We start from the raw sequence: 12,004 nt of genomic DNA on the forward strand, positions 1-12,004 counted from the left end.
AATGAGCCCTGGGTTGGGAAGCCACACATTGAGGGAAGAGTTAAGCTTGCCAAAGAAAGGAAGACCTTACTGAGGAGAGGGTAAGGGGTGGATGAGCCAGTTCTGCAGAGGAAGCTGGCTAGGGATAGGATGCATTGGAACATTCTGGGGAGTAGAGGGAAACAGGAGACTGTCAAGGGGGAATGAGTCATTTCTTTTCCATCAGTAAACTGTTGTATTATAGAAATAAAATATAATGCTAGATAATACATGATTTATATGTTTTGTTTAGTCTATTTAGTTTATTTGCTATTCATTAATGGAAAACACCTTAGAGCAGCAAAACATTTAGAAATCTGTGTATACTGTGGTGTAACACACGAAAAAGATAAATGTTCAAAGTCAAAAATATTAGGCAATTTTCATACTCACCCCTTTGATAGATATTAAATGATTAACTGTGTATACTGTGCTATTTGTTACACAGAAGATATATTCTGTACCGCTGTAGTCTTCTCATCTATATTTTTTAGATTTTGAAACATGCTGAACATATGTTGTTCCTTTTGTGTACATTTAAGTAGGTTTTACTGTGTATGCTTTTAAGTGCATATCTTTCTGTATATAGGTATAGTAAGTGTTCACAAGCATTTTTTAGCTGAATACTCATAGATTAGAATTAATGCATCTTTATTAGGTTAAAATTCAATTTTGTTTTAATTATTAAAATGACTTTGGTGTATGTTCTAGTAGTGTACTAAAGCATTGAATTAAGAGATGATATTATGGAATAAAAAGCTACTTTAATATTGGTTGTTCTCTTACATAAATAAATGACCATTATATTGGATGCTATAAGCAGAAGGGAGAAAAAAGACATCTTTTATCCTAGTTTTTAGAGGGCATCAGCAGCTTGCTTTTATGAAAAAGTAACAGCTAAATGCACTGCAAATAATTTGCAGTAATCCAGTTCAGTGATTCATGTGTCTGCTCTAATGGGTCATAATTCAGAGTAAAGTAACTGAGTGCAGTCAGAGTATGGACACTTCTTATGCCAGGGACAGTATCTCTTCATAAAGCACACCTCACCAGAAGCAGTTTGCCAGCCTCCTAATACCCTCTGATGTTTTGATGTCCTGCATATTTTTCAGATTAAGTTTTGAGTGCCATGTTTTTAGTTGTATTTCCACATTCATTATCCTCACATAGCCCCTTCAGCGGGTTTGCCATATATGATTATTTTTTAATGATGCCTTTCTTTCCACTTCAGCAGTTTAATAATCTAGCACATGGCTGCTTTTCAGTACTCAGCACTCACCTCCCCAATATGGAAGAGGACATGTGCTTTGGCTTCAAAACCCCATTTGTAGCTTTAGAAAGCATGTTCCCTGTGGGATAAGATTTGTTTGCAGTAGCCATTCATTTTTATTACCCCTTTAAATATGTTTATCCAGAGTTATCAATAATCATAAATAACTTGTTTTCTTATCTTGTGTCTTTTTTCCATAGACAAAATTGCTTACCCAGTACATATTGAATCTCGGCAAGTATGATCAAAACTACGACATCAGGGACCGCACAAGATTTATTAGGCAGCTTATTGTTCCGAATGAGAAGAGTGGAGCTTTAAGCAAATATGCCAAAAGAATATTTCTGGCTCACAAACCTGCCCCATTGCTTGAATCTCCATTTAAAGGTACAATCTAAAAGAATCCTTTGTCTTGCCAAAAGTAATGGGTCATCATATTTTTGTCTAGGGTGTTGAAAATATCTAGTCTCATTTGCAATTGTGTTTAAAAGGAATGTAATTTATAGTTCTATCATTTTAATCATTGTGAAAAAAATATTAGCCTTCTGTTTTGTTTAAAATTGTAAGCTTGTCAGCTTGTTTGTTGGGTTCATGTTTGTTTTTAGGCTTTTGGGGAGGAGTGTTTTAATGTTAACACATTTATTTATATAACATGGTTGTCCACCATAGTGGAGATAAATTCATCTTAAGTTATTGATAATAAATATTAGAGAGCAGTACCGCATATAAGAATGATTTCAAATTCACTTTATAGCTGACTAGATTTTTCCCTCTCTTTTTAAATGAAAGTAAAATATGCAAAATGTTTTTTCTTAAAAATCAAATCCTTCAGGTAAAAATGTTTTAAAGCATGCTGTAGTGTTGATTCAGTTTTCATAAAGGTTTACTATTTTAAATTCTTTTAATGCTGTAAAAGCAACTGTTTTACAGAAAACTATTAAAATTCTAGATGTGTTTGTGCAAAGACATGTATATGGATTGTTTAACTGTGCTGTCATTCTTAATATTCACAGTAAAGTAATTTTTAGAGAAGCTACATTTCAAAGCAACACCTCTAAACACACTGACTGATTAGCTTTTTTATTGGCCATTATGGGGGAGATTATTGTAATCTATGGACTGAAATCATTTATTTGACCTATGAAGGGCTTCCTCGTTTGTATTTATTCTGTGACAATTGACGGAGTACAATGGCATTTCTCTTTAACCCTTATTAAGAATGTTCTGTGTGGTACAGAGCTTTTACTTGTTTCATTTCCTCCTTATCTTTTTTATTTTATTTTATTTTTTTAGATAGGGACCGTTTCCAGCTTGGCTCCTTATCTCATACTCTTAACAGCAAGGCGACGGGCTACTTGGAGTTATCTAATTGGCCAGAGATGGCACCCGATCCATCTGTTCGAAATGTAGAAGTAATTGAGTCGGTATGTTAACATTTCTATTCATAATCTTGATAAAGGAGACTGATACTTGAAATATATTGCAGGAATTACTTAATATTTGTAATCAGTTTCTTTGCTGTCATGCATGCATTTAGTTGAATGAGATTAGAATCCTCAACTACAAAAAATTAATTGTGAAATACAAAACTGTGTTGTTGGGTAGGGGGGAGGGATTGGGGATGAGGGATGTTAAATTCTATTTTTTGGAAATTTCTATAATTTTGAAGACCGAAAGGCTTGCAAGACACTGTTGCTTCTTTGATTCATTGATGATGAAAACAATTTTTCATAGGACTGAGGATTATATGCAGAAAATGGACAACTGATTCTGGAATAATTAGGGGCCCTTTTACTAATCCGTAGCAAAAAGTGGCCTGTTATAGTTTTGATGCGTGAAATGGCGTGTGCAGGGACATTTTTTACTGCGGCGGGAAAAAGACCTTTCCTTAAAATTTGGCAGTAAATGGCTGTGTGCCAATCAGGGCCAGTCTTAGCAATTGCGGGGCCCAGTGCAGACCAGTTCGCTGGGTCCCCCCACCCCGCCCCTTGTTGACAAGATATGTTTAAAACATTTTCTTTTATTTCAAATAAAGACAAATCAAGCAGAACTTGTATACAAAAACTAGTTCAAACATAAAAAATGCTATACTAGGAAACCTTTGGGTTTAAAAAGCAAAACCACGTGCATGTAAGGACTAGATAAATGAATTAACACAAATCCCCTTAATATGTAATACTTGGTAGCAATAATGAAGCAGTGATTGAATATTCAGATAGCAAGCAGCCTGAGCCAACAGCTTTTATTTTCCAGTGAACATAATTAACTTTGAATGAACTTGGCTGCTAATAGTGTGCTGAACTGGACAATTTTGGCACATTTAGCCACACCCTTTTACCAGCCATGGCGCATATAAACAGTAATCATTGAAATATTACACCAGTACAGGAGGATAAAAATATATATATTTTTTTTCATTATAAATAATTTCTGTAAGCTGTTACAGCTCCAGTATATCCAAAATGACACAAACCAAATTAGCATACAGATTCTGCATGTCTTGTGACTTTGTTTTTCTGATCATGTTGGTCCCAGTCTCTGATTCTGCTGCTCTCTATCTGCTCCCTTCACTTCACTTCCAGGGCTTCCTTTCCATTTATTATTTTTTACTTTCTTCCTTTCTTCTTCATTTCTTGCCTTACATCCATAGGTAAAGCTGGGTCCTCCTTGGACTGGAGGAAGTATAGAGTGGATCCAGCTTTTACCTTATTTTCTCCAGCCATATGCAATTTTTCTCCTCTTTTTCCATTCCCTCATCTCCATCAGTATGCATCTCCTTCCTCTTTCTTCCCTCTTCTCCATCCATATGCATCTCCTTACTCTCTCTTCCCTCTCGTCCATCCACGCCCAGCATTTCTCCTCTTTCTCCTCCCCTCCATCCATGTTCATCTCATGTCCTCTCTACACTCCCCTTCATCCATATCCAGCATTTCAACTCTCCCTTCTCCCCACCCATCCATGTCCAGCAATTCTCCTCTGCCCTCCCCTCCCGTCTATGTCCAGTGATTCTCCTTTGCCCCCTGTCCTCCCCTCTCATCCACATTCAGTGATTTTTCACTGTCCCCTGCCCTCCCCTCCCATCCCATCCATGTCCAGTATTTCTCCTCCCTCCCCTCACCTTCAGAGTACATTCTCATGGATCTTCCTCCACCCCCATCTCGCTCTCTGTTGGAGTTCCTCAGGGATCTGTCCTTGGACCCCTTCTTTTTTCAATCTACACCTCTTCCCTGGGCTCGCTGATCTCATCTCATGGTTTCCAATATCATCTCTATGCTGACGACACCCAGCTTTATCTCTCCACACCAGACATCACTGCGGAAACCCAGGCCAAAATATTGGCCTGCTTGTCCGACATTGCTGCTTGGATGTCCAACCGCCACCTGAAACTGAACATGACCAAGACAGAGCTTATTGTCTTTCCACCCAAACCCACTTCTTTTCTCCCTCTACTCTCTATCTCAGTCGATGGCACCCTCATCCTCCCCGTCTCATCTGCCCGCAACCTCGGAGTCATCTTCAACTCCTCCCTCTCCTTCTCTGCGCATATCCAGCAGATAGCCAAGACCTGCCGATTCTTTCTCTATAACATCAGCAAAATTCGCCCTTTCCTCTCTGAGCACACCACCCAAACTCTCGTCTACTCTCTCATCACCTCTCGCCTTGACTACTGCAACCTACTCCTCATCGGCCTCCTACTTAGCCATCTATCCCCCCTTCAATCCGTTCAGAACTCTGCTGCACATCTTATCTTCCGCCTCGACCGTTATGCTCATATCACCCCTCTTCTCAAGTCACTTCACTGGCTTCCGATCAGGTACCGCATTCAGTTCAAGCTTCTCCTACTAACCTACAAATGCACTCAATCTGCAGCCCCTCATTACCTCTCTACCCTTATCTCCCCTTACACTCCTACCCGTAACCTCCGCTCACAGGACAAATCCCTCCTCTCTGTACCCTTCTCCACCACTGCCAATTCCAGGCTCTGCCCTTTCTGCCTCACCTCTCCCTATGTTTGGAATAAACTTCCTGAGCCCATACGCCAAGCACCCTTCCTGTCCGTCTTCAAATCCTTGCTCAAAGCCCACCCCTTCAATGTCGCCTTCGGCACCTAACCATTCTACCTCTATTCAGGAAATCTAGACTGCTCCAATTTGATTGTATGCACATTTTGTCCATTAGATTGTAAGCTCCTATGAGCAGGGACTGTCCTTCTTTGTTAAACTGTACAGCACTGCGTAACCCTAGTAGCGCTTTAGAAGTGTTAAGTAGTGTTAAGTATTAGTAGTCCTCCATCCATGTGCATCTCCTTCCTGTTTCCCTTCACCTCCATCCATGTCCAGCATTTCTCCTGCTCTCCCTTCCATCCATCCATGTCCAGCAACTCTTCTTCTCTCCCCTGCCCTCCCCACCCATTCATGTCCAGCGATTCTCCTTTGCCCCCTGTCCTCCCCTCTCATTCACATCCTGTGATTACCCTCTGTTTCCTGCCCCTCCCCTCCCATCCCATCGATTCTCCTCTGCCCTCCCCTCCATGTTCAGTGACTCGCCCCAGCCCCCAGCTTACCCCCCTTTTCACCCCCCCCCCCCGAGTTTCAGTTCCCAATCCCAGCCCCACCTGTGCCCTCAGTTTTCCACCACAGCCCTCCTTTCCTTCCAGCTGCCCTGCATTTAAAAAGTCACAGTGGTGGCGAAAAAGCAGGCTTGCCTCTCCTTTAAACTTTCCCCTTCTCTCTGTGTGCACTGTGCCACCTTCGCGGAAACCGGAAACAGGAAATTGCATCAGTGCACGCTGAGAGAGAAGGGGAAGGCTTAAAGGAGAGGCAAGCCTGCTTTTTCGCTGCAGCTGCCGCTGCGACTTTTTAAACACAGGACGGCTGGAAGGAAAGCAGCTGAGGATCAATGTTACTATGGCAGGGAGCGACAGGAAGCGCCACGGGGCCCCTGGAGGCGTGAGGCCCTGTGTGACCGCTCCTGTCGCCCCTGCCTAAGATCGGCACTGGTGCCAAAACTACGAGTCAAAACCTTCTCGGCTTTGCTGCTGGACCGGGATGGTCATCCTCGGCGCTGTTGGCTGCTTGGACATCTGTGGCTGCTTTGTGTTTGGGGAGTGCTGCACGTTGAAGGGGCCCTGTTTCGTCCTGGATCGCCGATTCTAGCCGTTGGCCACCGCCTGCATTCCTGTCCTGTTCGCAGGATCTGATTACCTGCCTTAATGTGCCTCAGCGAGTCAAGACCTGATTTTGGACTCCTTAATTTCTCTTCTTTTTGCTTTCTTCTCTCTGCCTACTTATTTGTTTAAATATTGTATTTGTATTGCCACTGGTCTGACGTTCGCCTTTCCAGTCTATTGTAAGCCACTTTGAGCCCGCATCCTGTGGGAAAAGGTGGGGTAAAAATGCACTAAATAAATAAATCAATATTTTATATAGCAATATCAACAATTGATTTGAAGAAAAAAGATCACTAACAGTTCCCACTCAAATCAAAAAAAGTGATCAAAAACAGCCTGCAAGGAAGAAATCCCTATAGCTTTTAGATGGAGGAAAAAGAACCTCAGTTTTTGCTGAACCAGAAAAATGGTCCAAAGAACTGTGTACTGCAAACTCACTTCAATTGGCTATGTTCAACCATTGACTCACAAAAAACCTCCGATATTAAATTATGAGGAGTTTTTCTTATCTGTGTTGGTTATATCACATTCATTTTTGAGACTGTTCGAGGACTTCCACTGAAGTAGTGGATAGTCCAGAAATTAGATATCTCTCTCAGTCTGTCCATGCAATTGGACACATAAAAAATATTAAACCATACCTGCCAGTGGTATTCAGGTTAGGAAAACAAAGCAATAAGAAAATAGAGTAAAAAAATAAAAAAAAAAAAAAGTAAAAAATCTGAGCAGAGAAGGGAGATAGTCCATACTAAGAGAAATCTATGCTAAGAACACCAGCTCTCAAAGTCCTCCACACCCTCACATGTGTCATGGATGTAAAGCGTTTCTGAGCCCGAAGCAAGTTAGCAATAACTGTATCAGAATAACTTTTTTGTCTCAACCTAGCCCTTTCATTGGCCAAGCTTTAAGACCAAAGGTATAGAGAATCCTCCATGAACATCAGACCCCCGTCAAGCAGTTGCATCAACTCCACATTCCACAGCCTCCACAGCCAATCCAGGGCTTCAAGAATTAGTCAACCCCGGTGTAGTGCGATCTTTTTCAACACATGGCCTACCTTGGGCCAAGGAGTGAAGACATAGACTAGATATGTCTCCAGCCAGGGCTGCAGTAAGGCTTCGATCCCCATCGAGCCTGTTTCTTTCCAGTGGCTGAAGAACTTGGGCACTTTCGCATTCTTTTTTCATTGCATTCAACTTCAGAAGTGGAGAACCACATTGGCCTATTATCAGCTGAAACTCCTGGTGGATAGTTCCTGTTCTCCCATGGCCAAAGACTGCCTGCTGAGAAATTCTTCCTCCAGATTCAAGGACCCTATAATGTGACCTTCCGACAAGCGGAGAAGGTTTTTCTTCACCCAACTCATGAGTGAACACGCCTCTACTGCCATTGGACGACTGCAGGTCTCACCTTGCTTGTTGATATAAGCCACCGCATTTGCATTGTGAGAGAACTCAGACAGCGGCCCCCGCCAGAAAGGGAGAAGTCATGTAAAGCATTCCACACTGTCCTAAGTTCCAAGCAATTTGTCGACCTCCGAGACTCCTGTTCTATCCGGGTGCCCTGTGCCAGATGGAACTTGTAATGAGCTCCACAACCTGACTAGCTGGCAACATTTCCCATTGTGTTATCAGAAAGGGAGCTCTGATGGTCAAATTCCTGTTTGACAACCACCAATGCATATTCTGTCTGACAACCAAGGAACTTGAAGGTCGTACTTTTGTGACACCGGAGACCAGCGACTGAGAAGTTGCTGGTGACTCATTTTGGGGGCAGATGGAGACCTATCTAAAAGTATAAGTGGAGATTTTAATTAAATGCTGGATCCATTCCTAGACAAGCAACCTTATTGTAAATATCATCCCACTCACTAAAGATTCTACAGTCTGTTTTGCAGGAAGAGGGTTTGACAGATATCAGGTTAAGATTACACTTATTATTCACACTCGCATCAGACCTACTCCAGAACTGACTTTTCCTTAATATTTAATCTATTGGTCCCTTACACAATACAGGCAGTATATATACTATTTTTATCTTGGATCATGCAGTTATTTCTTTATATTTAAATGGGGTAGCGATTAAGCTATCTCCAAATCATGGAGATTCAGTGCTGATCTGTTGGAGGATGAAGTCCCTTCAGAGAACAGATAAGAGTGCTACCAGTCTTTTTTCCTTCACTAACAATGATAAAACAAGTTTATAGGATATAGTATGGGAGGCATATAATTACTACATTGGTGCATAAATAGAAGTTGTACAGGAAGAGGAAGTTGAAGAGATGGATTCTGAAATAGTGAAAAGCCCTGCTCATTCAAAGAAGGTTTCAGAATTTTTTTTTTTCAGAGAATACAAGTGATGAAATTAAAATGCAACATAATTCTAAGTAAGCAGATTGGAGCTTCCATGGTTCCAAGTCTCGATATTATGCAGATGGCAATAAGAGCAGGCACCTCTTGGCACAGGGGTTACAGGATATGAAAAACAGGGAAAGGATTAAGGCAATTGCAGCAGAGAATGGGCACTGACTAGTCAAAGACAGTGAAATAGTAAAAAGCTTTAAAAATATTTTACACTAAACTATATCAAAGCAAAATTGAGAGATGTAAATCCAGTTAATTAATATATTCTTTAGTAGCTGAGATCACAGAGATGTAAATTCAGTGGGCACCTCTGGCAAGCCTAATGTTGAATAAGGCCCTAGGGCCTGATGGGTTCAGCAGACACTAGCTCCTCATCTCAAAAGGAAGTATGACTATTTGGTCTCTGCAAACACGATCAAGGGAGAGTTTATGGAAGTCACCATAATAGTTTTAGAAAAACCAGGAAAAGACTCCCTCTGTCTTCAAAAATATAGACTCATCTCCTGCTTAATGTAGATGTCAAAATATACAGGTAATGGGTTTGTTATACAGCTGTTGTGTGATGTAGCCAAAGCGGTTTACATATATGCCGGCAGGGGCGTATCTGGACTCTGGCAGTAGGGGGGGCTAGGGCCCGAGGGAGGGGGCACATTTTAGCCCCCCGGCACCACCGACCCCCCCTGCCATTGCCAGAGCCCCCCCTGCCACCAACAACTCCCCCCACCACCATTGCCAGAGCCCCCCCTTCCACCAACAACTCTCTCCACCTCCTCTCCCGCCGCCAACCCTCCCCCGCTGACGTTGTTTACCTTTGCTGGCGGGGGACCCAACCCCCGCCAACCGAGGTCCGCTTCCACCTGCTTTTAAAAATAATTCTTCAGCTGGCCGGGGACCCCACCCCCCGCCAGCTGCCAAGGTCTTCAAAGTTCTTGTTCGTCGTCCTCCTCCGTCCGTGGCCATGCTGTACGCTGTTGATTCGGAGTGTGACGTCGCACCACCAGGGCAAAATCTGCGAGGGCCCAGGCCCCTGTGGCCCCACGCAGATACGCCCCTGTATGTCGGTACTGTCTGTGTCCCTACTGTGTTCACAATCTAAGTATTGTACCTGGGGCAATAGCAGGTTAAATGTCTTGTCCAGGGTCAGAAGAAGCTGCAGTGATAATTGAACTCAGTTCTGCAGGTTCTCAGCCCACTGCACTAACCATTAGGCTACTCCTTCAGGATTATGTAATGTTTTAGGTACTATTATCCATGCTGACAAGGTGGTCTTTATATGGAGTAGACTCTCAGCAGATACAGCAGATAGTTTCATCTGTAATATCCTCAGCCTGCCTCAGGATAAACCATCCTTGTGGTGGCTTTCTCTCTCAGTACTGAGAAAACATTTGACAGAGTTACATGTTCCACATAGGTTTGGTTTAGGGAAATATTTTTTAAAACTTTAAATATTGTAAGATTTCTTTCTTCAAAGCTCTATACCTAGATTGTTAATTAATTGGATCTTATTGTGACCTTTTTTTTCTCATTAGTGGTATGTGGCTGGGATGCCTTTTATCTAGAACCCCCAGCTATTGCCATGAGAGTAAAGGGAAATTAATTAATTTGTGTATCATCACTTGGAATATAAATTAGTCATGAATACGAATGACATACCTATGGTAGTGCAGGCCCAGTTGCTGCTTCTGGTATGTAACTTGATTGAATCTTTCTCTAATATCTCAAGCTGTAGAGTAAGTCTAAGATAATGCACATACATTTGCCACTGGATCAAAAGCAGCTGCTAGATAGAAACATTGAAATGGTAATGGCAGATGAGGGCCAAATGGCCTATTCAGTCTTCCCATCCTCAGTAACCACTAACTTCTCCTTTTCCCTAAGAGATCCCTTGTGCCTGTCCCATGCTTTCTTAAATTCAGATACAGTCCTTGTCTCCACGATCTCTACTGGGAGGCAATTCCATGCGTCCATCACTCTTTCCTTGAAAGAATATATGCTAAGGAGGTATTTAAACGTCTCTATCATATCTCCTCTCTCCTGCCTTTCTTCCAGAGTATAAGGTCTATTAGCCTCTCCCTATATGCTTTATGACAGACACCACTCAGTTTTTTAGCCACCCTCTGGACCGACTCAATCCTGTTTATATCTTTCTGTAGGTGTGGTCTCCAGAATTGCACACAGTATTCTAAGTGGGGCCTCACCAGAGACGCATACAATGGCACTATTGCCTCTTTTTTCCAAGGCATCAAGAGGTCTGGTACCCAAGAAGCGTCTTCACCAGGAATAGGTGCTGGAGCGGGATTCTCCATGCAGCTGGGACTGGGTAGCCAAGTCGACAATGGCAGTTCAGCAGGCTGTTTCTGACCTTACCCCCTAGCCTTTCCCGATGTTGTCCCTCAATGAGTAGATCCGGGCCATACTTTAGGAGCACTTTGAGGGGATACGTCCATGATTTCTGCTCAAAGTATAGTGATGCGCAGACTCTCATGGTTGCGCGTCTCTGACTTGGACCCAGTGGTCCAGCAGAGGTTGGCGGATACCGTATGCCGTGGAGATAATATTTTTGGAGAGATGGTGGAGGAGGTTGCGGACCTCATCAAAAAAACACACTGATATCATCAATACTCTCTCCCAGCGAGCACCGTCTGCACTCTTCTCATCCTGGAGGTTTTTGGACTATTGGGTCCCTATTACTCACAGAGTTGTTAGTACACTCCTTCTCACCCCCCTTAGCAAGCTCAGCTCCAGAGCACTCGTACATGTTTTTTCCAAGACAGGTGGCCCCTTGTAATCTCTGACTGGTGGGGTTTTTCAAATACTCCATCTGCAAATTGCCTTCTGAGAGCATCTTAATTCAGCTCTCTTTACAAGGAGGTACTTGCAGAGGAACTCTCTGCTCTTCTAAAGGCCCATGCGGTCGAACCCATTACACCAGGTGAAGAAGAGAAGGGATTCTATTCCAGGTACTTCTTGAGCCAAAGAAGACAGGGGGGATGCAACCGTCCTATACCTAAGGGCCCTGAACAAATTTCTGGTCAAAGAAAAGGTCAGAATGTTTTCCCTGGACACCCTTCTTCCCATTATTCAGACTCAAGATTGGCTGTGCTCTCTGAACTTAAAGGATGCCTACATGCATATCTCAATCCTTCCAGGCCACAGGAGGTTACTCAGATTTCAGCTGGGAAC

The 12,004-nt window shown here is 42.7% G+C and overlaps 1 protein-coding gene across 1 annotated transcript in view; it reads left to right on the forward strand.

The window, feature by feature from the left end:
- The window catches only part of AP3B1 (adaptor related protein complex 3 subunit beta 1), a 1,191,861-nt gene that overhangs the window by 454,413 nt on the left and 725,444 nt on the right, over positions 1-12,004 (forward strand). Inside the window, exon 16 of the mRNA XM_030193246.1 lies at positions 1,489-1,675. Within this exon, the coding sequence (XP_030049106.1) occupies positions 1,489-1,675 (187 nt within the window). The remainder of the gene's footprint in view (positions 1-1,488; positions 1,676-12,004) is intronic.

Source organism: Microcaecilia unicolor, chromosome 2 (genome assembly GCF_901765095.1).
Source record: "Microcaecilia unicolor chromosome 2, aMicUni1.1, whole genome shotgun sequence".
Taxonomy (NCBI): Eukaryota; Metazoa; Chordata; class Amphibia; order Gymnophiona; family Siphonopidae; genus Microcaecilia; species Microcaecilia unicolor.